Here is a 26,263-nt window from a genome sequence, read left to right as displayed (position 1 = left end):
CTTAGGCTGACGCACCCTTTCTGCCTCTGTCCTTGGCCTCACACCTGTGCAGCTTCACTGACCAGGGACCTTCTGTTAAGAAAGATATTTCCTCCTGTCCCTGATCAGCCCACTCGCATCACAGGACAAGTGATGAGGGTGGCGGGGGCCTGGGTGAGATGAACTTTAGAGTCTGGCCAGAGAGATGCTCAGTCCACATGGGAAGGTGATCCTCCCAGGGGGCCAGGAAGGATGGAAGGATGGTTTCATGGATGTTTTCCTGGGAATCCAGGTAGGAGGAAGGAAGAAGGACAATCTAGCTGTGGATCCAAGTGGAGAGTTGGAAGCTGGAAATGTCCTAGGATGGGTGCTTGGTTTTTAAAAGGCTTCTGCCAGGGAACATTGGGAGATCAACACAGGAAGGCAGCAGGTGCAAGGCTGGGGAAGACCAGGCTAAGGGGGCCTGCTTTGTTGTCCTCAGAGCACCTCCAGGGGTCTCTGCAAGCCTTTGATGGTCTCCTTAAGACTAGAGGCAAAACCAGCTCCAGGAGGTCTTTTTTTTTTCTAGGCTGCTTCCCTTCCCCTTCTTCCAGGAAGCTTTCTTGGGTTGACCCTCCAGATTCCCCTCTCCTGATTCTATGTGACTAAAAGCTGAGGTCCAAGAGGCCCCAGTAAGTTTCCAGCCTGTCTTTCCCTCTTACAACGCACGTCCCAGCACTATACCTGGAGCCCAGCTCAGGGCAGTGCCTCTCTCATCCTTCCTGCATGGGAGAAGATGCCATCAGGTGAGGAGAGAATTGGGGATGACAGCTTGGGGGCTGTGTGGGGGTGGGGGACTCTCATCTCATCCTAACAGGGGAAGTCCTTCTCTGGGTCTGGCCTCCAACACATCCCTCCTGAGCTCTGGAATGACAAGGAAGCTTCTAGATTCCCACTCTGCTCTAATATCATTTTTCCGTCATTTCTCCTTTCCAATTCTCCTTTGGGGTCATCCCCGGTCTCCTCTGTGCTCTGGGTGGTGGGATGGACAAGGGGTCCACAGGTAATGAAACAATAAATGGGCTCAAGAATTACAAATCCTCCTTTATTGAGAGGGAGACTGAGAAACAATAATTTATCATGTAGCGAACCTCCAGAGGTCCTGTCCCCATGAGCCCTTGGGGACCGGGGAACAGGACAGGGGGCTCCCTGAGCTTCCTGAGGGCTGTGTGGTGGGGAGCAAGGCGACACATTCAGTCCCAGGCACACAGACCCCATACACCCAGGAGGCGAGGAGCCGACACCCACCCCCCCAACCCCGAGGAGGGGGGCATGGGAAGGCACGATGGCAGGGAAGGTTGGGCAGAGTGGTTGAGTGTCAGGGGTCGACAAAGGACACCATGATGTAGCGGGTGCCCCAGGTGGTGGGCAGTCCCTCGTGGTAGTGGGTGAGACGGCCCGGGTGCAGGAGCCCCCAGCCCTTCCGGGGGGACGAGATCACACAATCGTAACGCAGGAAGCGGCATCCACCTCCCTGGAGAGACAAGAGGGGAGCGGGGTGGAGAGTGAGCGGACGTGGGGACTGGGCGGCTGGCTGCCCCGAGGCGAGAGAGGCCGACCCGGGCTTCAGGGAAGGACGGGACGGGGGGTGGGCATCGGCAGACGGGGGACACAGGACACAGAGGGTAGCTGGCCTGGAAGGGGTCCAGAATATGACCGCCGAAGTCACTGGGAAACGTGACGAGGGCAGACAAGAGGCAGGGAGGTGACCGTGCGTGTGTAGGGGCTGTAAGGGGGCTGGACACAGGTCCTGGGGGTGGGGGTGTGCGCCTGTGTGTGTGGAGGGGCCCCGGGGGCGCCCTGAAGTGGCGGGCAGTAGAGACTCACCTCATAATCCAGGCCCTTGTGGTTGAGGGCGACGTTGAGGGTGAAGGTGGATGAGTCGTGATGTGGCCGCAGAGACGGCTGCTCATCCGGTCGGTAGCGGACCACAAAGTTCATCACCGCCCGGGTCTGCGGGTGCAGCGGAGGAGAGGCTGGGGGGACGGCCGGGAGGGCTCTCGCTGCTCCCCGCGGGCTGCTCCCCCAGAGCTGCCCTCCTGCGAGGTCTCACTCTGGGCTGTGCTCAGCCAGTCGGTCGTGTCCGACTCTTTGCGACCCCGTGGACTGTAGCCCACCAGGCTCCTCTGCCCATGGGGATTCTCCAGACAAAAACACTGGAGTGGGCTGCCCTGCCCTCCTCCAGGGGATCTTCCCGACCCAGGGATCCACCCAGGTCTCCCGCATCGAAGGCAGATTCTTTACCATCTGAGCCACCAGGGGAGGCCGGATCTCACTTTATGGGGCTGATTTAAATGCTTCGCAGGCCAAAAGGCATTATGTGGAGATGTCCAGCCAGGACGGGTGTGGGAAGGCGGAGGAGGGAGCAGGGGTGGCAGGCAGTGGCCCACCTTGGTGTGGTAGCCGGGGAACAGGCTCTCGGTCATGGGCCCCACGTATGTCCTCAGGAGCTGCAGCCACTGGTCCTCGTAGCCCACCTGCTTCATGTGGATGTCCACGGTGGGCACGTTCTCGTAACCTCCAGCCAGCCTGGAGTCCTGCGGGCAGTGGGTACTGAGCTGACGGCGGCGGTGCCGACCTCCTCTTCTCTTGCTCCAGGACTTGAAATCTGTGCTCCCTCCCTCTGGAAGTCTCCACCACGTCTTAACGGACTCACATGTCCTTCCTCTAAGTCTCAGCGAAGATGTCACCTCTTCTGTGAAGCCCTCAGGCCCCCCGCATCTGGGTCAAGGTTCCCTCCTGTGACTCCCGCAGCACCCAGGCTGTCCATCACAGACTTTAGAAGCTAGGTCCCTGCTGCTACCAACTCCAGGAGGTACCGTGGAGGGCGGAGCTCCACCTGCACATCCAGATCAGGGCTGGTGTCTAAGGACCCGCCCAGGGAGTATTTCTTGACTGCATGGAGGAATGAAAGAATACAGAGGTGCCTCCTGTGTGCCATTTCCTGCTGGGGGCCCCCTCTCTGTTGCCACTCTCCGGATTCCATTTTCCCTCAATCAGGGAAATTTCCCCTCCCTCATCCTAGGGGCCGCCTCCTCCATGCTCCCGGCCCCTCACCTCATGCCGGCCTCCTGACCACTGGCCGTAGTGTTCCATTTCCTCCACCAGCTCGTCGCACATTTGCTCGGACAAGAGAGGGAACCAGTACACGTCTGGACAGGGCTGAGACGGGATGGGGCAGGGGAAGAAGAAAACAGGGCTGGGTGATGCTCCGGGAGGGGACAGGCAGCCAGCACGAGGGGACAGAAAGCAGAGAGCAGAAAGGTAAGCCAGGACATGAGAGAATGTGGAGGAACGCGGAGCTGAGCATGGGGATGGATTGGAGGGGGGAGTTGGGGAGGGGAACGACTTGGCCAGAGAAGGTGAGAGCAGCGCTGAGAACACGGCACAGACGGCACGATTCCTGGAGCCCTCGGCTTGGCGACAGTGGTTTTCAACCTCGTTTTATAAAACGTCATTTCACCCATACACCAACACACCCAACAGACAAAGGAGGACCACTGCGATGAATGCTGGGCTGGGGGCTGCACGCCTATCAGCTCAGCCTCTGCCCTCATCTTGCCTGAGCAGAAAACCCCCAGGCACCTGGGCAAGGACCCTGGGAGAACCCCTCATCCAGGTGGTGGGCCCCAGGGGCGGTGGGCATCCCCTTGGACCGCGGTCCTGAGCGGGGCTCACCTGTTCCACGAGCCCCTCCCCTTCCAGGGCCCGACTGTAGTTCTCGTGAATATACTGCTCCTTCCAGTCCTAGGGGAGAGCGGGGGGTGCACCTTGACCTCTGCCCTCTTCACGCCGCTCGCTCCCACCCAGGAGGCCCCCTCGCCAGGCGGCAGGATGGGGCCGGGGCGTGGCATTCCCTCAGGGACGGGCACATGCCATCTGAGCCAGGGGCCACCTACTCACCAGGGGGTTGTCGAAGATCTGCCAGAGGTCAGGGTGCAGGTGGTCCGTGTCATACCGGGAGGTGGCCAGGAGGCGGCCAAATTCGTGCTGATTGCTGAGGTGGAGGAAGATGCCCTGGCAGTGGGCAGAGGGTGTGAGGAGGGTGATGGGGAGCCAGCGGGCTGCCTCCCAGTAACCCCGCCAGGAGCCCCAGGCCCCCTCACCTTGTCCCGCAGGCTCTTACAGAAGGCCATGTCTGGATCGGTGTCACTGCCCGAGAACACCTCCCGCTGGGGCAGCTCCGTCCTCAGGGTCTCCCCGCGGATCACGTAGGCCTGGGATATGTAGGGCACATTCCACACGCCCCTGGAAACCCACACACAGGGGTCAGCCAGGTGGGCACCCCCCACAGTCCTGCCCAGTTCACCCCTGAAGCCCCTTCCCTCAGCGGCTGAGAGCTGCGAGGTCCCTCTTGCTTCCCCAGGGAAGCCCTGCTGGTCACAACCCTCTCACACCCAGCTCCCCCATCGGTCCTTAGTTACCCCCACAACCCAGCATGCCTTCGTGGTGGCCACACTGGGCCCCTGCGTTCGGGCCTTTGGGGCAGGATGGAGGGGTCTGGGCAGGCTCCTGGGTGGGGGGAGGCTACAGGACTCACACTCGCTTCCTCTGCACCAGCTCCACGTAGTCCTCCGAGCGTGCATAGTACTCGTCGGGGCTCAGGGCTCCCCAGAAGTTAGACCACAGCTTCCCGTGGCGAGACAGCATGGGCGCTATGACCTTCCTGTGGACAAGCGGAGGTGAGAGCCGGGAAGGGGCAAGCCCCATGGCCAGAGCGGGAGGTGGGGGTTCCCTGGGTACTAATCTGGGGGCCCTCTGGCCAATCCCGGCGAGAGAGACCTGTTTGCTTCAATGAGGATGCGCAGGGTCTGTGGGTTGGTGAGGACAGTGTCGGCGTCCAGGCTGAAGTAGAATTCACACTTGGGGTCCTGCCGGCAGATGTCCCTGGAGGGGACAGACCAAAACACAGATGAGCAGGAGCAGGGAGGGGGAGGCGGGGCTGAGCAGGGGGTGGAACTCCCCCGACCCGTGGAGGAGAGGAGAGGGAGTGAGTAGAAGGAAGCTGACCAGCTGGAAGTCAGGAGGGGAAAAAAAAGATCGTGGGGAGCAGGGGAAGGGTGGGAAAGGTGCGGGTGGAGGCCCCCCGCCCTGCCCGAGGCTCACTCACATGGCCATGTCCCTGGCCTCTCCTGGGGTCAGGGCCTCCTCGGGCCCTACCAGCTTCACAGCGGAGAAGTGGTCCTGGAGCTGGGGCCAGGAGTCATCGATGTGGGGCTCGTGGTACACCTCCTGGAGGTGCGGGGAGAAGAGATTGGCGGGGGAACACTGAGAGGGCAGAAAAGATGGCATCTAAGGGGCAGGACGGGGCGGGAAGAACACTTCCTGCAGGAGGAAGGCTGCAGGAAGGAGTCTGGGGTGTGGGGAGAGGTCTGATCTGGGCAGCGGGGCAGGGGGGTCCCTTGGGAGGGAGAGGCTGGAAGTCAAGGTGTCTCACGTTGTTGTGCAGGAAGAGGGTGACCCTGTCGGGGGGGTAGTCCAGGAGCAGCAGCCGCTGGAGGAAGCGGGGCAGGAACGGGGTAGGTTGTTCCACAAACACAGCCAGAAGTACCCGGGGGGGAGGCTGGAAGATACGATGATGACGTGATGGGGCTCAGGGGAAAGCCCGGCTCCCCCTACCCAGCCTGTCCTCCGCACCCTGTCAGATTTAGTGGGGGGTGGGGGGGTCTCCAGGGGCTTTGCCTCCAGCCCTGCTGCCCAGCACCCTCCTGGCACCCTCTGCTTCAGAGTGCTCTCCAGCCCACCCAGCCACCCTGGCACCCCCTCCTCACCTGCCCCCCCGGGAGTGGCCTCCGGTCCTGGTTACAGAAGCCACAGCCTCCTTCGGGAGTCCAGCCATTGGGGACGTAGTTTCCCAGGTAATTCAGCTGGAGCTGTCGGCAGAGGCGGTGAGAGGCCGGGGCCAGGGGTGAGGGAGGTGGGGGCAGGGACCAGAGAGGGGCGGGGGAGCATGGGCACGGAGAAGCTCTCCCAGCTCCTGCGCGTCTGGGGCCGGGGAGGTCCCACGGAAGGGCTGGAGGAACCTGGGGGGCTGGGGCCGGGGCTGACTGGGGCAGGGGCTGGGCTGAGGGGAGGCAAGACTGGAGCACCTTGGTGGGGCCGTTCCCATGGACTACAACAGGAAGCGTGTCGTAGGCCACATTCCGGATACGCACTCGATTCCGACCAAACTTTAAAACCACCTCGTCTGGGGAAGAAGGTCCAGGCGTTAGACTCCCTTACTCTAGAAACTGCCAACCAGCAGGTGCTTCTAAATGTGGTGGAGGTGGTGGTGGGGGGGAGGTACCCAGGTGGTCTAGAGGATGAAGGACCGTGGTCCACGGGGCAGGGATGGGATAACGTCTCTCTCCGAGGGCACTGGCCAGGCTGCTGCCACCTGGGGAGCCCCACCACTTACTACCTGTGCACCCCGGGGAAGTCTCTGGCCCCTCAGGGAGGTGGTTTCCCCATCTGTAACCGGTGGATAATCACAGACCCGCCCTTCGTAGGACTGTTGTGTTCAGTGAAATTAAAGAAGGAAAACCCTGACCCAGAGCCTGGCACGGAGCGATGGACATGTGCAACAGGGGCTGCTGCTCTCCTGGTAGCAGAGTGCACCTTACTCTGTGGGCCATTCAGACGTTTGCTGAAGTTAACACAGAGGTGAGCTGAAGTTCACCCCAGTTGTACCAGGAGCCCCGCCCACTTTCAGGACCCCCAACAGCCTCTCTCATCGCCCCTTCTCTCATTGCTGTCTCCTCACCTAAAGCTCCGTTGAGGTTCTGAAAGATCCGCGATTTATGATCCAGACTAAGGCCGAGTTTCTCCTGGATGGGATGAGGTGGGGGTAGTGAATTAAAGAAGGGGCTGAGACATCTCTTCCCACTCTTTCCTCTCCCTGTCTTTCTGAAAGCCTCTTGACCCTTTCCCTCAGGGCCTGCCACCCCCTCAGAGCTGTGGGGGGGACGAACCCTCCTCAGCCTCTCCCTACCCTCAGTCCTGGGTCCAGGTAGAGCCGAGTGTAGAAGAGCTGATCGTCATCGTCATCTTTGTACTTCCACTGGCGGACGATTTGGTGGATGGTGGGGGCAAAGCCAATGAATCCTGGGTGGGGGGAGAGGATGTGCTGACTCCCAGACTCCCCAGTGTCCCAGGGCCGGTCCCCACTCCCTCGCCCTCCCTCAAGCACCTGGGACGCTCCATTCCCCACCACTGCTGGACCCTCTGCCACTCACCACCAGAGTTGAGGAAGCGCTTCCCCGTGCCCACCTCAGGGTACTGCTCTGCTAACCCCCACTCGGGCCAGCAGAAGCTCTCTGCGGAGAAGAGCAGACGGCTGCCACTCTGGACGAACTTCTTCAGCAGCTCCGAAGGGCTGCCAGCCAGAACCACGTCATAGCTGGGGAAGGCAGGGGACGATGAGGAGGACGGCCACTAGGAATCACCCTATCCTCTCCCCTTCTGCCCGCCCCCTCCCCTTTACCTGTCCACAAACATGATGACCATATCTTCCCTCTCTGCGTATTTCTCCATTTCCTTCTTGAGCCACCTGACTTTCTGTCCTCCACCCACCGTTCGGGCGACATCACCCCCTCGCCACTCCTCTCCCAGGCCCAGGGTCTGTGGAGGAGACCCAGAATGCCAGGGAGGGTCTCAGGTGGCCAGGTGGGCACATCGCCCTGACCAGGCTCACCGGAGGGCCCCAGGCATCCAGCCCTTGGCCCACTCCGAGTGGGGGGCTAGACGCCACCCCTTCGAGGGGCCCAGGAAGGGTTTCCTCTCCTCACCCGCACAGTGTAGTTGAAAAACTCCGCTGACTGCAGGAAACGCCGGTATCCCTCTGTCTTGGCTGTGGCCACGGTGATCACCAGCAGCTTCTCTGTCACCAGACGGGACTCAGCACCCAGCTTGCTGCCCCATGCGCTCAGCTCACCGACCACCCCTCCCCTCCCCCCACCCCCCCCAACGCTGCTCCTGTCCCCGTGTGCGTGTTAGTCGCTCAGTCGTGTCTGTCTCTGTGCCGCCCCATGGACTGTAGCCCACCAGGTTCCTCTGTCCATGGAATTCTCCAGGCCAGAATACTGGAGTGGGTTGCGATTCCCTTCTCCAGGGGATCTTCCCGACCCAGGGATCGAACCCAGGTCTCCCCCATTGCAGGCGGATTCTTTACTGTCTGAGTCACCAGGGAAGCCCAATCTCTCTTCCCTTATACCTTCTTAAATTATTCCAATTCAGGGAAACCAACCCCAGTGAGAGTGGAATGCTAGTAACACTCAGAAATTCGCGGTCAGTGCGAGAAGGGCGGGGGGGCGGGGGGGGGGCGGCTGGAAACCCCAGTTCTGGGCGAGGCACCGTGTGATTCAGCCCTAGGGAGCCCGCTCACCGAGGGAGAGGCCAGTCTAGATCCCCCTCCCCGGCCCAAGCCCGCAGACACGTCAGCCCAGCGCCGGTCGTTCCTCCCGGGGTTCTCACCTGGGTTGACGGGATCGCTGCCCCGGGGTCGATCTGAGGCCGAGGCGGCAGGAGACGGAGACAGCAGTAGCAACAGTAGCAGCAGGGGCCGGAGTCCCGGGCCCGAGGCCATGGCGGAGAGCGGGCCGAGCTGCATACAGGCCCGCACCCGGCTCTGGCTGTCTGCCTTGGATCCCAACTCGGGAGAGGGGCTCTCGGAAAAAGGACCTGGGCTGCTGTACGGCCAGCAGCTAGGAGGAGCCCTGTTGGGGCTCCGCCCTGGGGGGGGGGGGGGGAAAGGCGTAGCCGAAGGTTACAGAAAACTCCAGATGCCGGAGCCCTAGACAAGGCGAGGATTGTCCCGGGCCGCCGGCAGAGCGGAGGGGGCGCCCGGCCCGGAGGCGGGGGAAGGGCAGGGACTGCGGCTGGCGATCCCGAGCCGAGGTTCTTTTAGAGCCAGCCCGGCCCCCTGCCAGCCTAACACTTGAGGAAACTGAAACGCGGAGAGGGGAAGTGACCCCTTGAGGGTCCGGCAGGACGCGGAGGCGGGTCTTTGCCACAGCCCAGCCTGGAGCAGCCGGGCGGAAGACCCGGAGAGCTAGGCGGTGGGGCTGCGCCGAGCGGGTACGGCGGCAGGAACGGAGAAGGCCCGGGAGGCTGCAGCCTCAGGAGGGATAGGGGTTGAGGTTTTGGCAGAGGATCCTCTGGGACTTCCCACTCAAGCCTGCTACTGGCCCATCGCTACTCTGGCCCATCATCTCCACGGCCCGGGGGAGGAGCTCCAGGGGCTGCCTCTGTGATGATTCTACGTTCGGAAGGGCCAAAGGAAAATGACGTTTCTTGAAAGATCGCTGGCACCGTTTCTTTAAAACGACCCATTTCGGAGGTTCCGAAATAACACAGCTGCACCGAGGACGGAAGTAGTTTTGCCCGTAAAAAATATGGCGGAAAGCTTTCTGGTCTCCAAGGGAACACCGCGTAATTAGTCAAAACCCTGTGGGATGCACGCGCAGGAGCACTCGTCGCCGGAAGTCATGATGCTACGACCCACGTGATTTAGCACGCGTGCGCAGTAGGCCCATCTCGCAGCTGTGTTGTGGAAATGGTGGAGAAGAAAACTTCGGGTAAGTCAGCCTGTGGCTGTTGGCCCACTCTCTTCCTCTCAGATTCGAACCTGGCCTAGGATTCCCTCACCCGGTTATTAGTTTCAAATCCCTCCCCCGGCGCTCGGATACTGACAGCCCCCTAAACCCGGGGCAGCTCCTTTCTGTTCACGTTTTATTCATGCGTGCTGCAAACCGGTTGCTGGGGATGAAGAAAGAAGAAAGATCCTTCGCGTCCAAGAACTGACTTTCCGGGAGCGGGGCAGACACGCAGACCTAGCATTGCGTTTCAGAGTGATACGTGCTATGGTAGAGGGATGCAAAGCGCCTGGGCTCAGAGAGGAGTGGCATACAACCCAGCTTCTGGGAAGGAGGGGACAGGGAAGGCTTGGAGGGAAAGAAAACGCTTGGACTGTGTCTTGAAAGTTACGGTTTCGCTCCGTGCAAGTGCGTGGGGACTCCTTCCCTGCGGCGGTAATCGCACGCGCCAAGGTAGGAGAGCAAGAAAACGTAGATCGCTTAGGAAACCAAGTTCATAGTTCCCAGGCTTGAGGAGAGAGAGGCTGGAGGACAAGGGAAAGGCACCCTTGAAAGGCATTTTAAACACGGCTGACGAGTTTAAGCTCTATAAAGAGGGCAGTGAAGAGCTTTCAAGGGCTTTTAACGCAGGGGATTGACGCAAACAAATTTATCTCTTAGAAAAGGACTTAAGTGCAGAGGGTGGATTGAGGGGGCTACAGCCACGCTGTCCAGTAGAAATTTCTGGGATGATGGGAATATTTTTAATCAGCACTATTCAGTATGGCAGCCAATAGCCGCCTGTGACTATCGAGCACTTGAAATGTGGCTGGTGAGATTGAGCACTTAATTTAAAATTTCATGTATTTTAATTAATTACATCTTAACTAATCTACATTTAAACGAAAATAACCTCATGTGACTAGTGGCTGCTTTATTGTGTAGCACAGGTCTATAGATTGGAAGGCCAGTTAGGAAGCTATTGAGTAATCCAGATAAAAAGTGATGAGGGTGGGAGCAATCTGCCAGATTGACTTGTAATAAATCCAGTCATGTCCTCTTAAAACCCCTCACTGGATCTCTGTCACCCTCACCATAAAGTCCCCAAGCCCAGGAAATTCCCTGGCGGTCCAGTGGAATGGACCTTTAGGACTTGACCCTTTCACTGCCGAGACCTGGGTTCAGTCCTTGGTTGGGGAACTAAGATGCCACAAGCCTTGCAGCACAGCCAAAAAATAAAATATAATTCCCCAATCCAAATTCATATAGACACTTAAAGGTAAGATTCTTAATGGTCTGCCTGACTTCATATCCCCTGCCCACATACTTTGTAATACCAGCCATATAGAACTTTAAAAAATGTATTGAAGACACTGCAGTCTTTCGTCCAGGCCTTCTCTCATGCTGGTACCAATCACCTTCCCCTCCTCCAACCAGGCTAACTTCTGTTCATCAGTCAGGTGTCAACTTAGACTTACTTTCCCTTGGAAAATCTTCCTGACTACCCCAAGACCTGGTGGCTCAGACAGTAAAGAATCTGTCTGGAATGCAGGAGACTCGGGTTCAGTCCCTGTGTTGGGAAGATTCCCTGGAGAAGGAAATGGCAACCCACTCCAGTATTCTTGCCTGGAGAATTCCATGGACAGAGGAACCTGGTGGGCTACAGTCCATGCGGTCGCAAAGAGTCAGACACGACACAGTGACTAACACACACCCCAGGAATAGGCTATGTGTTTCTGTCATGTGTTTCATAGTACTTTGCACTTTCCCATCCTAGCATATACTGTCCTGCACTGTGCTTGTTGATTTGATCATTTATATCCCCCACCTGATGTTAAACTCTGGTTGTATTCCCAGAACCCAGGGCACCGCCTGGTACTAGAAAGGGAGGCAGTATATTACAGTGATCAAGAGGATTTTTTTGATGCTAGGCAGTTCTGGGTTTGAATTCTGACCCAGGAGCTGCTTATTAGCTGTGTAAACTTTGGACAGGTTTCTTAACCTCTGAACTCCAGTAAACTGGGGATGATAGTGATACCTGTCTCAGAGGGTTGATGTAAAGATTAGTACAGTCAGACCTCAGATACACAGGCTTGATTCTCATCCACCATGATTGTGAGTATCACAATAAAGTTGAGTCACACCAATTTTTCGATTTCCCATTGCATACAAAAATTATGTTTACACTATAGTCAATTAAGTGTGCAGTAGCATTATGTCTTAAAACAATATATATGCTTTATTAAAAAAATTTTTTTTAATTTATTTGGCTATCTTGGGTCTTTGTTGTGGCATGTGGGATCTTTCTTTTATTTTTTACTTGTGGCATGTGGGGTCTGTTAGTAGTTCCCTGACCAGCATTCGAACCCGGGGCCTTCTGCATTCTAAGAACAGAGTCTTAGCCTCTGGCTTACCGGGGGAGTCCCTGTATATGCTTTAATTAAAAAATACTTATTGCTAAAAAATGCTAGCCATCATCTCAACCTTCAGCACCTTGTAACTTTCTTTTTTTGCTGTTGGAGGGTTTTGCCTCACTGTGGATGGCTGCTGACTGATCAGGGTGTGGTTGCTGAAGGCTGGGGGGCTGTTTCGATTGCTTAAAATAAGGCAGCAGTGACGTTTGCCACATCAGTTGACTCTTCCTTTCATGAAGGATTTCTCGGTAGCCTGCAATGCTGCTTGATTGCATTTTATCCAGAGTAGAACTTCTTCCAAAATTGGAGTTCATCCTCTCAAACCCTGCCATTGCCAGGGTTTTACATCAACTAAGTTATGTAATATTCTGAATCATTTGTTGTCATTTCAACAATCTTTACAACATCTTCACCAGGAGTGGTTTCCATTTTAAGCACCATTTTCTTGACTCATACATGAAAATTGTGTCATAAGATTGCAGCAATTCAGTCACATCTTCAGGCTCCTCTTCTAATTCTAGTTCTCTCACTATTTCCACCACATCTGCAGTTACTTCCGCAGTCACCCTTGAGGATTGAATCCATTTCTTCTAAACTCTGGTTAATGTTGATATTTTTTCCCTCTGCCATGAATCACAAATGTTCTTTATGGCATCTAGAATTCTGAATCCTTTCCAGGAGGTTTTTCATGAACTATGCCCAGCTCCATCAGAGGAATCATTATCTGTAGTAGCAATAGCCTTATGAAATACCTTTCTTAAATATAAGACCTGAAAATCAAAATTACTCCTTGGTTCATGGACTGCAGAATGGTTATTGTGGCATGAAAACAACATTGATTTTGTTGTACATCTCCATTAGAGCTCTTGAGTGACTGGGTACATTGTCAATGAGCAGTAATATTTTGAAAGGCATCTTTTCTCCTGAGAAGTAGGTATCAACAGTGGGCTTCAAATATTCAGTCAACTATGTTATAAACAAATGTGCTGTCATCCAGGATTTGCTGTTCCATTTATAGAGCAAGGGCAGAGTAGATCTAGCCTAATTCTTAAGGGCCTGGAATTTTCAGAATGGTAAATGAGCACTGGCCTCAACTCAAATTCATCAGCCACTTGAGCCCCCAACAAGAGAGTCAGCCTATCCTTGGAAGCTTTGAAGTCAGGGATTGACTTCTCCTCTCTAGCTAGGAAAGTCCTAGATGGCCTCTTCTAGTAGAAGGCAGTTTTGTCTACACTGAAAGTCTGTTGTTTAATGTAGCCACTAGCTAGCTCTTCTGATTTTTCTTCTTTTGGCCAGACCATGCAGCATCCCAGATCTTCGTTCCCCAACCTGGGATCAAACCTGGGCCCACAGCACTGAAAGCATAGAGTTCTAACCACTGGAGCACCAGGGAGCTCCCTTAGCTCGTTCTTGCTGTAGCTTCTATGTCAGCACTTGTTGCATCACTTTGCACTTTTATGTTATGGCGAAGGCTTCTTTCCTTAAACCTCACGAACCAACCTCTGCTAGCTTGGGACAGCTGATTGGTGGAGCAGCCAGAACTCACACCCATTTATCAATTGCATCAGCTGTCCTGAGTGTGACTGGTTCCCATGGAGTGGGAGTTGGTTTGCTGGGGGTGAGTTTGGAGTGGAAGGGAGGTAAGCAAATAAAACATCACATGGACTGCGCTCTCGCAGCAGAGTGGCTGTGAAGTTAGACACACGAGAATTTAGCAGGTTTTGCTATGGAGGGGAAAGTACCAGTTGAGTGGGTGGTGGGGGTGTTGAAGATGCAAGGGAGGGGGAAGACTTGAACTCGGAGTAAAGGATTTGGGTTTAGCAGTGGGACTTGTGGCTGCATCCACTTGGAATGGAAGGAGATGGGGGTACCCATGCAGTTATGATTGAGGGTGGGCTGATGGATAAGCATCTCTGCATGGCGCCTTGTCCTTTGAGGTGGGAAATAAGATTGCTGCTCATAAAGGCTGAGTGCAACAAGGTCCCAGTGGCACCTGGAAAACCCAAGTGCACTGTGGTCTCCACCGGCATGGTTGTGTGGTTTCCGCCAGCAGTGAGAGGTCTCCAGGAGACATTTCACTGACCAGGTCTGGGATTGGGAGGAAAGGATGGGGCCAAAAGGATGGAAACCAGGCATGAATGACTGAAACAGCAGTCTTAGGTGACTGAGAAGGAAGCAGCCAGAATGGGCGATATATTGGGAGGAGATCCAGGGGCCAAGGGTTTGGGGACTAGGGTGAGATCAGAGAACTGTGGCTCCCACCCCCTGGACATCTTCCTTCCACCCATGGCCCAGAGCCAAGGCCACCCAGCGTGTCTCTTCTCTGCCCCCGTAACTCTTGTGGCCCTGTCCCATCTAGTTCGCTCCCAGGACCCTGGACAGCGGCGGGTGCTGGACCGGGCAGCCCGGCAGCGGCGCATCAACAGGCAGCTCGAGGCCTTGGAGAATGACAACTTCCAGGACGACCCCCACGCGGGCCTCCCCCAGCTGGGCAAGCGGCTGCCTCAGTTTGATGACGATGCAGACACTGGTGAGGCGGGTGGAGGAAGAAGGGGGTGCCGGTGAGGGGGCTGGTCGGGAGGCAAGGCTGCAGGAAGAGGGAAGAGCCTGGCCGGGTCAGGGCTGTGTAAGGACGCCGGCTTACTGGGAGCTCCTCTGGCTCCCTGGACCCAAGCCCTCTCCCAGTCTGAGCCTCAGTTTCCTTTCCTGTGTGTAGAGTAAAGAAGCCAGGGAGATGAGCCCTTGAGATTGTCTCCGACACGGAGCTCTAGGTATCGGGAGTGTGGAGATGGAGGAAGGCTCGGGTTGGAGAAGTGGGAGGCGGGGAAGGATGGTAGAGAGAGGGGAGGCCGGCTTAGAACCTGGCAGGCACCTGGGCAGGGAACAGACACGGGGGCATTGGGAACGGTGGGGCAGAGAAGCTTGAGTCTTCCTGGGTGAGGGCCAAGTAACTCATCGCCCTTGACCTCTAGGAAAGAAAAAGAAGAAAACACGAGGTGATCATTTTAAGCTCCGCTTCCGAAAAAACTTTCAGGCCTTGCTGGAGGAGCAGGTGAGAGGAGCTGGCTGGGAGGACTCCACGGGGCAGGTACGCATCTGCTGGGATCCCTGGGTGGGCGGAGCAGTCAGAGCCAGCCCCGCCCCCTTGTCTCTGCAGAACCTGAGTGTGGCCGAGGGTCCTAACTACCTGACGGCCTGCGCGGGACCCCCGTCCCGGCCCCAGCGTCCCTTCTGTGCTGTCTGCGGCTTCCCCTCCCCCTACACCTGCGTCAGCTGTGGTGCCCGGTACTGCACTGTGCGCTGTCTGGGCACCCACCAGGAGACCAGGTGAGCGGGGCCTCCCCGGGGCCACACCCCCCCACCCCCCCCACAGCAGCCTGGGACCCTCTCCTCATCCAGGGCTTCCTCTGCCCGCAGGTGCCTGAAGTGGACCGTGTGACCCTGGGCGTCCCCAGAGAGGAAGACCCTGTGCATCGCCCGGCCTCGGAGAGAGCATCACCGAAAGAAAAGATGCTCCTCCCGGGCCAGGAGGGCAGCCCAGCAAAGCCCGTGTCCTCTCCTCCAGGGAGACCAGCCTTGCTTCCAGGGCCGGAGGCAGGGTGGTGCCTGAGCCCTCAGAGTGCAGTTGTAATAAAAGGTCTCGTGCGAGGAGGAGCCTGCCCGGTTGGTTCTGTGGGATTTTGGGGGTGAGGCTGGTGGGTCCTTTGTTTCCCGAAGTCGCTACTCTGTGTCTTTTCTGCCTACCTGTCAATCACTCCTCCTACTGCCTGCCCCTCTGGGCCCCTGACCAAGAAAGATGCTGTCCTATTCTTCTGCCACCCCTATGTCTTTGCGGTTCTTGGCTGCTGCTTTTTGTCACTTTTTTGGTTATTGATCTAGTTGGTTTTTTTTTTTTTGCATTTTGTTTCTCTAGTTCTTCTGAGTGTATTTTGACTCCCAGGACTGGTGATGGGGAAGTGGAGTGAGGGCTGGGGATGCGGATGTAGAAGGGTAACACAGAAGGAGCCAGCCCTGGCTTTGTCTCTGATTCTTACCCAAAGGGGAGAGACTGGGCCCTTGTCCTTGGTGCCACCCATCTGAGTTGTCCTTAGGAAGCCCGTCTTAATCATGGACTGTGGTGTGTGATTTATTAGTAGTAGAGAAAACCCAGACATTTCTGGGAAGCGTCGGAGTTCATGGTAAGAGGCCTCTGTTCTTGGTGACCCTGATGCTACTGATACAACATTGTGGCACTGGAGCTTCTTGCACCACACCTTCTGTAAGTGGATTATAAGCCGTGAGCTCAAAAATGCCTCGGAGTGGCTATCTTCAGGCTCAGTACCTTGTTGCAACATAGCAAGGCAGATGCGTAGGAAATATCTGTGACACGGGTTATTTCAGTAAGCTATTAATGAGATCCAGCCAGGTTGGTGTCAGGGGCCTTCTTAGGCTCTTCTCCCCGCTTTTGGGGACTTTCTTGTGGTTGGACTTTCTCGCCAGGCGTTGCCAGTCTCTTCCTGGGAAGTTGCTTGCTCTTTCTTCTGGATACTGGTGGTTGGGCAAGTGGTATTGGGTGACAGCATTGTGTTGAATGGTGGTAAGGACAGGGCTTAGGAGATAATCCTCAGCGTGGTGGTTTTCAGAAATGGCTGTAAATTTTTTTTACCATCCTTCAGGCATCAAAAAGTGGCTGGCTGTCGCCTTCCCCTGGAATCTGGTCAGACTTACGACTGCTTGGACCAGTAGACAGTGGTAGAAGAGTGATCATGGGACATGAAAGGCCAGATGGTAAAAGGCAGTGCAGCTTCTGCCCCGTCCCTCGATTCTTGCCTTTGGAGCCCTCGGCCACTTTGTAAGAAATCCTGCCGTCCTGAAGCCGCCATGCTGTGAGGAAGCCCACTGTGTGCAGGTCCTCCCGTTGACAGGTCCAGGTGAGCAAGCCTTCAAGCCATCCCAGCCCAGGCTTCCATCATAGGAGTGAAGCTGCTTCCTGATGATTCCAAACCCCAGACATCAAGTCACCCTCACCCATTTGAGTCTTCCTAGCTGTGTCCTCAACATCTTGGAGCAGACACTGGCCATCTCTGCTCTAAATTCCTGACCTACAGGATCCATGTGTATAATAAAACGGTTTATGCCTTTGAGCCTTGGGATGGTTGGTTGGACAGCAGTAGTAACTGGGACATCAGTGATTCAGTCCACTGGCTGCTGACTCTTTGGCCTAGATTAATTATCTTGTTCTCAGGCAGGGAAACCTTCTTGGATCCTAACCTTTCTGTTTTCCTCTCCGCCAAGAAGTGCACTCAAGAAAGAAAATAGAGGGAATTTCCTGGCGATCCAGTGGTTAGGGCTCGGTGCTGTCACTCTGCTGGGCCCCAGGTTCGATCCCTGGTTAGGGAACTAAGATCCCACAGGTGCACGGTGTGACCAAAAAAAAGACATGACTATTTCTTGACTGAGGAACACCTCCTATGCTTCACTGTGATCACCTGCTTTGGATTTCCTGTCAGATTGCTGCTGAGTCAGCACAGTCTCCTTGGTCTATTTCCTAAGTGTACTGACTTTGATTCATATTTTGTTGTTCCACATGGTGTAAGATTGGTCTACTCTGACACATTCAAGTCTTCCTCTGCTGGCCTTGATAGGATCCCAGGGGCCTCCTCATGCTGACTGGCTCTACAAGTCATTTATTGATCTTTTCTAGGAAGGATCTCCAGACCCTCATTTAAAACCATAATTGCTCAAGGAAAATCTTGAGCAGTTTTTGCCAGCTTCCTATGTACTAGTGGAGACGTGGTCCCCACCTTGGGAAACGCCTGGGTCTTTGGGAAATCCCTGGTGGCTCAGATGGTAAAGAATCTGCCTGCAAGTGGAAGACCCGGGTTCGATCCCTGGGTCAGAAAGATCCCCTGGGGAAGGAAATGGCTACACATGCCAGTATTCTTGCCTGGGAAATCCCCTGGGACAGAGGAGCCTGGTGGGCTACAGTCCATGGGGCCGCAAATAGTCGGACACAACTGAGCGACTAACACTTTGACTTCACTATACTACTAATTATTAGTGCCGCTTACAAGGTTGGACAGATCACTTTGCCTCTCCGACTCTGTTACAGCCGCCTCCCAGAAATCGGAGGACTAGAGACTGTACCAGGCCCGGTGCCTGTTGTTTGGTGAGTGCTCAGCTATTGACATCATTGCCCAAGACTTAAGCAGTTTGTTGTTGAGCTTTTTCATAGCCAGTTCCTCAGAAATCAGAGGCTTTTTGGAATAAGCAGCCATAGCACCTTGCCCATTACATGGTAACTAGCTGTCTGTATTTCTGTCTGCTCCCAGCCTGTGAGTTCTCTGAGGGCAGGGACCAGATCTTGCTTCTGTAGCTTCTAGCAAAGAAGAAAATAATGTTAAAAAGTAGTTCCATAGCCCTTTATAGCCATGTGACCCACCTTGATGGACAAAGAAACCAAAACTTAACCCCATGGTCACGTAGTCAAGGCTCGAATGTGAAACTTGGCTCAGGTTGGTTTTCCTGAAAGGGGGAAGGGGTGAGAAGAGGCAGGTGAGCATCACGTGGCCCAGGGCCTGTCCGGTAGGTTGTTACACTGAGGGCCTGCGTGAAACCCGCTTCCCAGTGTCTGTGTTTCTGTACAGTCCCTTCCACGTGGACTTTGGACTTGGCCTTGGGACAGCCACAAACGGTATGAAAGCAGAGTGTGGGCGGGAAGGGGCAGGGAGGGAATAGCGTGGAAAGCATGTGTTCTGGGTGGAATCCAGTAGGAAGCCCTGATTCGAATGTGTGTGTCCACGTGAAAAGTCCAGCTTGCTGGGAGACCACAGATACATGGGGGAATAGTAAGAAATGGGGATAGAAAGGCAAGCTAGGGACTTCCCTGGTGGTTCAGAGGTTAATAATCTGCCTGCCAATGCTGGGGACGAAGGTTCAATCCCTGGTCGGGGAACTAACATCCCACATGCCGAAGGGCAATTAAGGTGGTGTGCCACAGCTGGAGAGGAGCCAACTTGCTGCAATAAAGAGCCCACGAGTGTGGAGTGTGGCAACTAAGACACAATGCAGCCAGATTAAATCTTTTAAAGAGTTGGGCTAGGGCCAGGCAGTGTGTCAAGGTGTGATTGTCTTTGTTTTGCCTTTTTCCTGAGGCACCAGGGTGCTGCCAGGGCAGGATGACAGATAGGGAGAAATGGGAACTGGGTCACAAAGCTCACTTAGGGGGATTCTCTAACATTAGAGTCTGGAGATGAGGGCTGGACCCAGCACCGGGCAGGACAAGGGGGAGAACTAGGTGAAGTGGAAAGCTCCTATGGAGGGAGAACTGATAGGATTTGGCTGCCAGCTGAAGGGAGGTGGTGAAGAGGAAGTGAAGGGAGCAGCCAGAGAGGACTGAGGTGGTCAGTCTGTGAGACTCAAGAGTTTGGCCGGGCAGAAACTGTGATTTTGGGGGAAAGTGATGAATTCACCCAGCCTGGTGACAACACTCGAGGGCTGCACAACTCCTGAAGCTCAGGAGAGAGGGCCAAGTTAGAACGCAGGTGTGGGAGGTCTCTACATCCCAGGAGAAAGTCAGTGCGGGTGAGCAGATGGGATCAAAGGAAGGTCAAGTGCCAGGCCACTGCCAAGGGACTCGTTGCCATACGCAGCACGACAGGGGATGGGTGCCAGGGTAGACTCTGCTCTCCGCTCCTAACACTGGATGCCAGGCTTCTTGCCCTCAGCCTCAGTTTCCTGCCTCAAGTGTGTACTGACTCTGCTCAGTGCTGGCTGGGCCTGTGCTAAGCATGCCCGTGGCCCTGTAGCCACGTCTGAGCTGGATACCGTTCAGTCACACACACACACACCACCAATACACAGGCCTCTGAACAGACCTCCAGTGCCTTTTCTGGAAGTTATTGAACCATCCCCAGAAAAACGTACTTGGTCCAGGCCTGGCTGACTTGACACCATTTCAAAGGGCTTGTCAAATTTCTGATATCCACTCTCAGGTCCAGGTAAAGAAACTCTAGACCAATCATCTCCTCATATAGCTGTGAGAAAGGTCCAGAGTAAAAGGAGTGACTTGTTATCAGTCTGGCCATAGGGTATCTCTGCTGTTCCGGTCCTTATCTGCTCCTTATTGGGCGTTATCAGTAGTTGTGAGAATGCCACACTCTACAAACTACTTGCAACTCCTTTCCTCCTTTGCCAGATGGGACAGTCCAAAGGCAGTGGACAGGTGACAGCCTGGGGTCCAGGAACTGAAGTGACCCTGGGTGCCGCCTCAGCCACCCCTTGCTGGGTCAACTGCCTCATGACACCTTCAACCCCCCAACAGTTCACAAGTTTATTTATGCATGAATTTATACAGACTGAAAACACTCGGGGACGCCTCCCCCTGCTTAACGGCCCGGAACCTAGACTCAGAAGGTTAAGAGGGGTCCAGCCTCAGAGGCCAGAGATGAGTTCTCAGGCAGCCAGTTCTTGGCTGCGGAGGATCCAGAGAACCAGAGGAAAGAGGCGTGGCCAGGGCGGAGCTCCGGTGGGAAGGCGGGGCCTGAGGCCAGAGCGGGGTGTGGCTTCCGGGCAGGGGGCGGAGCCTGAAGCGTGGCTTGGCCCAGAAGTTGATAACCTGGAGCAGGGGCCCGCGCCCACAGTCCCGGTATTCCGGGGACCCCTCTCCACTGGGGGCAGTGGGAAGGGAATGGGTCCACAGGCCCGGCCGTCTACACATAAGCGTTCTTCCCGTACTTGCCAAAGCTGCTGTCGCCCTCTTCATCCGAGGCTGCAGCGGGCAGACGGGCAGCGAGGCTGGCGGCCGGTATCACGGGGGCCTTGTAGGGAAGCTGGGCGCTGGCGGGGGAGAGAACCCGGGTCAGAGGGAGGTGCGGCCCTCGCCCCGCGCTTCGCCCTCGCGGCATGCCCCCACTTACCCGGCGGCGGGGTCCCAGTCCCGAGAGCAGCAGCAGTTGGAGAAGAGGCAGATGCCGCCCAGGATGGCAAGCAGGCAGGCGCTCCAGCCCAGGTAGAGGGCAGGGCCCAGCTCGTACCTGGGGACGAGGACGGTGAGCAGGTGGCGCTAGCTCGGGAGTCACACCGAGACCCACCCGCCGTCCCCCACACTCACTTGGTTCCAGCGTACAAGGGGTCGAAGAAGTCCCTGGTGATGTTGAAGGCGTACCAGGAGACGGCCACCATCCCGCAGATACCTGGGGGAGGAACCGGAGAACCCAGCTAGGCCTGGCGGAGGAAGGGGCGGCCCAGAGAAAGGACATGGGCATCAAGTCCAAGAGCAAGCTTCATCGGATCCCTTTCATTTCCCCTCGCCAGCTCCTCACTTCTGTTTCCTACGTCAACTGCAGGCTACTCCATCCAACACCAGACACACTGCAGCCCCCCTTTCTTGTCTAGTCTCCCACTCTGCTCCTCAGCCCCTGTTCCCTCTGTTTATCCCACACCTGCCCTGTCCCTCCTACCTCTAGTGCCTGGACCACAGTTTCCGCACTTGGAATCTGCTCACCAGCTCCTGTCCATTCTCGAAAGCCCAAACAGTCTTCCCTGATCAGCCTGCCTGCTCTGACTCCCCTTTCCTGGGCCTCCCAGAGCCCTCGGGGCGGTGCCAGGTCTTCACGGCTCGGTGTATGAAGGCCTGAAGCCCGCCAGGTCCCTGGACTACAGGTCCAGCCTGGCCGCCCCCTGGGGCCGTGTCTTCCAGTAAGCCACCTGGCTTCCCTGAGCCTGTGTCCACATCTGGAGAACAGGACAAGACCTGCCCTACCTCACAGGCGTGTTGAGGGGATGTGCACAGACATGTTTTGAAAATTGAAAAGGGATGGCAAGTCTTGTGGTACTGTTATTGTGCACAGTGCGTGTGTGTGTGTGTGCATGTGTGCAACGTCCTAGCTCTGATCTTCCCAGCCAGACTGTAAGCTCTGGAAGGCAGAAACTCCCACCTTTGGATTCCCTCCCATACCTCGCTCATGCCTGGTTCCTAGTACAGGCTCAAGAAACATTGCTGATGGACTGATTTGTAGCCAAGGGATTTGGTGAGTATGGGTGAGGGTGGGGTGAGCAGGGAGAGCGGACAGGTGTCAATGCAAAGGGGAAGGTGAGGCAACCGTGGGGTCTGGGTTGCCCACCCCCCCCACTGCAGTACCACCCCCGCCCACTGCAGAGCAGGGTCCACCCATCACTTCCCCCAGTTACCAGCCAGGATGTGTAGGGCTCCTGCGGCGGCTGCCAGCTTGGTTTTCCTGGAGAGCTCCAGGCCCCCAATGTTCGTGCAGCGCAGCCCCACCATGCCTAGGAGGAGGCCCAGGAAGCCCAGGAGGATGGCGGTGATCATGAGCGCCCGGCAGGCCTGGATGTACCCTGGGGAGGCGGGGCGCAGCCATGGGTCCCAGAGCCGGCCCTTTCCCCTCCGTCTGCTCTCCAGCCTATGACAGAGTTAGCCCCTGATGTAACCTGCTCGGGTCTCAGTCCCTACAAGCCCTCAAGTCCTCTCCTTCCCCTTCGGGCCCCATCCAGTCTGAGGGGGTCAGGCTGAGGGGTCACACCCCCTCCTTCCCAGGAGCTCACCTCCGCACCTCTCCACCCTCCAGGTGCACTTTGCCTCTACCTCTGTTACAAGGCTTCTGCTCAGCGCCACTTACACACTTTGGCCAATAATGCTTTGTCCTGGGGGCCATACTCTGCATTGCAGGATTTTTTTTTTTTTTTAATTTTTGGCCACACTACTTGGCATGCAGGATCTTTGTTCCCCGACCGGGATCGAACCTGGTGACCCCCTGCAGTGGAAGCACGGAACCTCAACCACTGGACCACCAGGGAAGTCCCTGCATTGTAGGGTATTTAGTAGCATCCTTGGCCTCTGCCCATTAGACATCAATAGCAGTCTCTCCAGACAGGACAATCAAAATCTCTAGACATTGTCAAAAAACTACCACTAGTTGAGAACTGCCATGTTCTGCTGGGTATTACAGACAGTACACTCTGTGAGCACCCCTCCCCTCCCTCACACCTACTAGGTCCCGTTTAGCACAGTGCCTGACATCCTGAACCGAGCTTCTTCCTGGAGTGACCGATAGGGGGCAGCAGTGGCAGCTTCTAATCTGGAAGGTGGGATACCTGGGCCTAGGACCTGTGCGAGTCAAGTCTAGCTCACATGCGCCTTCCTCAAAGCCGAAGGAAACGGCAGCTCCCTTTCTGGGCCCCCTTCCTCCTCTTCGGTCCTCGACAGTTGCCAAGCACTCCCAAGGACCTTGCACCCCTTCCCTGGGTGGGGCAGTGCCGCCTGTGTTGAAGGGGAAAGGCTGGGCCCCTGCCAGGAAGATGTGAAGTGGCCCAGAGTTGGGGGCCAGGGAGGAGGGGCAGAGTTCCCTGGGAGCATTTTCTCCTTCCCCGTCACTTCCTCTGCAGTTCCCCCAGCCTCTCCCCCTATTTATCCATCCATCCACCCCGCCCCCCACCCATCCCCACCTGGGCAGACCAGCTCCGGATCCCCAGGGAGCTCTTGTAGATAAGGAGACATTATTGAAGGGCCCATAAGCAGCTGGGTGGCTGTAGCACGAACAAGTGACAGGACCCCTCCCAGGACCAGAACTAGCCTGGGAACGAAGTATCGGCTGGCTCTGAATTCCAGCCCCCCAACCACCTGGGTGCCTCAGGGCAGGTCACCATGCAGTTTTCTTGCTTCTGGAAGATGAGGTTACTAATGCTGCCAATGGTGGGGCTGTAAACAGCACTGAAATGGTGCACGCGAAGCACTAATGATGCCTGGAACCTCAACCGTATCCCTGGACAGCTGCGTGCTCTCTGCCCTCCCCGCTCGGCAGCAGTCCCAGTGGGGCCCCTCACACCACGCTGCTGCGTGGCTGCAGCCAATGTCCCTCCTGCCCACCCAGCATTCTGGTATCCGATCTGGTGTCTGACCCAGCTTGTACTCAGCTTTCATAGAAGTTTTTTTTTTTTTTTGGGGTGGGGTTGGTGTCCTGGATGGGATGAGAGCATGAAGCCCCTATAGCTGCCTCAGGAGACCCTGGGACTAGTTAGGGGCAGGGGAGACCCACCCAGACTCCCTAGCGGCTCATAGCATCTCTGATACTTGGGGAGGCAGTTTCCTGGTGTGCTGGCCTCAGCTCCTTCCCCTGCCACCCGGCCCCTGCAGCTGGGGGACCTGGAAGCCACGACGGCTCCAACAGCCCCCAGTGAGGGCGCGGGAGCTGCAGCGCACTAGGTTCCTGGTCATCCCCTCGTGGCCTGGCAAGGGGCCGACTGAAGGACTCCCCGGGTCGGGGAGTGATGGGTACAGCTCAGAGCATGAGCTCCAGCCACCAGGGAGGACCTTTTGGAGCCAAAAGGGCTGTAGGCTCCAGCCCACTAACAACCCCAAACACATACGCACACACACCCCTGACTACAGTGGGTACTGAGGCATACAAGAGGACTCCATTTAAAACAGCCTTCTAGAGCTTGCCATGGCAGTGAGGTCAATGCCCCAGTGGAAGCCTGGTGCAGTTATTGAGACTTCTAAGTATCTCATCCCCCAGGAATCCAAGATGGGGTTTCCTCTTCTCCCCATGAGTCCCAGCACTCTCACCCCAAAACTATAGTGCTCAATTTGATTGAGTGAATGTAGATGCCAACCTCGCATTAACATTCTGCACATTTCATCTCACGTAATCCTCACGGCCACCCGGTGAACCGGTGGTATTCTGACCCAAATTTTAACAGATGGGTCAAATGAAGCTCATTTTATCAGGCCTGAGGCTCGGAGCAGGTCCACGGCAGGTGCTGGGGCCGGCACTCTAGCCCCGGTGCCTGAACTTGTAGCCACAAAGACAGAGGGTCATGTTAGGGCAGGGGGCCACGTGTGGTGCGGCCTCTGCCGCAGTTTCAGACAAGAGAGATGCCCCCAGCACTCCTGGCTGCAGGAACCAGGTTTCCTCACTGCGTCTGGCTGCCCTCATCTGCATGGCGCCCAAGGTCCGAGCACAGGCAGCGCCCACCCTCCCCGGGGTCTCTCCAGCCTCCCGCCTCCCTCTGCTCCCTTCGGCTCTCCCCAGCCCATACCGGAGAGGGCCAGCATGGACGGGAACTCCCAGCAGTTGTGGACTCCCATGGAGTCGGTGGCACAGCTGTACCAGAGGTTCTCGAAGATGGTGTTGGCGGTGATGACGTTCCCGTGCACGGTGGACACTCGCCAGCTGCTGTGCGCCAGGGTCACCCCCAGCATCAGCAGCCCCACGGCTGTGAGGAAGAAGCCGAAGATCTCCACAGCCACGGGCATGGTGGGACACAGGCCCCGAGGGGAGCCCGGGGCCCCAGAGACGGGGAGGGGCTGGGCCCCGGGGGAACCTGAGGGGGCTGTGGCCAAGGAGGGTGGTCCAGGCAGGCGAGGGAAAGAGAGGGAGGCAGGCCGCAGCCTCGGCCTCTTCCGTGGCCCAGGTCCGTCTCCGGTTTGTCTCCTGCCCTCTCCCCGGGTCTCTTCGCTTCCCCGCAGGTCCGTCAGAGGAAACAGCCAAGCGCGCACGGCAGCTGTTGACGAGGAGATGGAGGGAATAAACCAAACGGGCCAAAAGTCCACCCCCTCCCCCCTGGCCTCTGGGCTGCCCTGGGCTCCCCGCCCCTCGAGGGTGGGGGGAGAGGACTTACCGGGGAGTGACTAACGGACGCGCCGCCAAGGAGGGGCTCCCATGGGAGGCGCTGGGAGCCAAGGGAAGCGTCGGCTTCTGACTCAGCTTTCGTCAGGGGCCGAGAATGGAGTAAGAGGGGCAAGCAAAGAGGAAGCGGCTGAGAGGCGAGAGACTGAGACTGAACACAGACGTCCCCTGCACCTTTCAGTGGGGAAGGAGCCGGGGAGCTGAGCTGCCCTCTCTGAATGCTGCTGAGAACAGCTCAAGAAACTCAAAGACCTCAGGGTTGAGTCTCCAAGGAAGAGTAAGGCTGAATGAGGGAATGGGCAATCTGGGGGAACCCATGGCTCTGGAATCCAACCAACTGGGATTCAAACCAGGTCCTACCCTTTACCAAAGCGGCACAGGCATGAAGTCGGAGCCCCTTGAGCTTGTTTCTGCTTCCATGAACTAGAACTATTACTCCTCACTTCGTAGGTTATGTTAAGAATTGCGACCACAGATCAAAGCTCCTTGCAAGTATGAACTGCTCAGCACCTGGTGAATGCCCTGGGTGTCCAAGGCCCAGGTTGAGGCCACCGGGGATGTTCTCCAAACTTCCAACTTCCTGAACTTGAATTTCTCCCCTTGTTGGGTTGATCTTTGACTCTCGGCAAAAAGCTTGATCTTGCTGCCAAAGGGG

At 56.5% G+C, this 26,263-nt stretch overlaps 3 protein-coding genes across 6 annotated transcripts; 1 reads left to right on the top strand and 2 right to left on the bottom strand.

Annotated features, from left to right (window-relative positions):
• Nucleotides 1-1,042: 1,042 nt before the first annotated feature.
• On the bottom strand, nt 1,043-8,936 carry PLOD3 (procollagen-lysine,2-oxoglutarate 5-dioxygenase 3). Of its 2 annotated transcripts, XM_043455421.1 has the most exons (19): nt 8,470-8,936; nt 7,785-7,876; nt 7,481-7,617; nt 7,233-7,396; nt 6,989-7,101; nt 6,761-6,824; nt 6,108-6,205; nt 5,790-5,891; nt 5,456-5,581; nt 5,129-5,250; nt 4,801-4,905; nt 4,559-4,684; nt 4,125-4,266; nt 3,922-4,035; nt 3,697-3,765; nt 3,076-3,180; nt 2,409-2,555; nt 1,846-1,971; nt 1,043-1,492 (listed from the first exon to the last, which is right to left on the bottom strand). In XM_043455421.1, the coding sequence occupies exons 1-19, from the start codon at nt 8,603-8,605 to the stop codon at nt 1,337-1,339; spliced, it is 2,244 nt and encodes a 747-aa protein (XP_043311356.1). In that variant the 5' UTR covers nt 8,606-8,936; the 3' UTR covers nt 1,043-1,336. The 2 variants fall into 2 exon arrangements, with proteins under 2 accessions (XP_043311356.1, XP_043311357.1); XM_043455422.1 differs by lacking the exons at nt 1,043-1,492; nt 1,846-1,971; nt 2,409-2,555 and adding an exon at nt 2,713-2,913 and having other exon boundaries at nt 8,470-8,930.
• Nucleotides 8,937-9,408: 472 nt separating this feature from the next.
• ZNHIT1 (zinc finger HIT-type containing 1) lies at nt 9,409-17,112 on the top strand. 2 transcript variants are annotated; one of them, XR_006267001.1, is made up of 6 exons: nt 9,409-9,572; nt 14,343-14,513; nt 14,956-15,035; nt 15,141-15,310; nt 15,401-15,620; nt 16,639-17,112. XR_006267001.1 is itself a non-coding variant. In XM_043455423.1 (5 exons), exons 1-5 carry the CDS (start codon nt 9,551-9,553, stop codon nt 15,420-15,422), a joined length of 465 nt encoding a protein of 154 aa, XP_043311358.1. In that variant the 5' UTR covers nt 9,409-9,550; the 3' UTR covers nt 15,423-15,637. The 2 variants fall into 2 exon arrangements, 1 of the variants encoding a protein (XP_043311358.1); XM_043455423.1 differs by lacking the exon at nt 16,639-17,112 and having other exon boundaries at nt 15,401-15,637.
• Nucleotides 17,113-20,280: 3,168 nt separating this feature from the next.
• CLDN15 (claudin 15) lies at nt 20,281-26,007 on the bottom strand. 2 transcript variants are annotated; one of them, XM_043455489.1, is made up of 6 exons: nt 25,976-26,007; nt 25,019-25,483; nt 22,154-22,383; nt 21,075-21,187; nt 20,881-20,997; nt 20,281-20,800 (listed from the first exon to the last, which is right to left on the bottom strand). In XM_043455489.1, exons 1-6 carry the CDS (start codon nt 25,990-25,992, stop codon nt 20,723-20,725), a joined length of 1,020 nt encoding a protein of 339 aa, XP_043311424.1. In that variant the 5' UTR covers nt 25,993-26,007; the 3' UTR covers nt 20,281-20,722. The 2 variants fall into 2 exon arrangements, with proteins under 2 accessions (XP_043311424.1, XP_043311425.1); XM_043455490.1 differs by lacking the exon at nt 25,976-26,007 and having other exon boundaries at nt 21,075-21,156; nt 22,154-22,318.
• Nucleotides 26,008-26,263: the final 256 nt, after the last annotated feature.

The sequence above is a fragment of the Cervus canadensis genome, chromosome 32 (genome assembly GCF_019320065.1).
Source record: "Cervus canadensis isolate Bull #8, Minnesota chromosome 32, ASM1932006v1, whole genome shotgun sequence".
Taxonomy (NCBI): domain Eukaryota; kingdom Metazoa; phylum Chordata; class Mammalia; order Artiodactyla; family Cervidae; genus Cervus; species Cervus canadensis.
The sequence above is the reverse complement of the archived record's forward strand: the minus strand, read 5'-3'. Positions and strand labels throughout refer to the sequence as shown.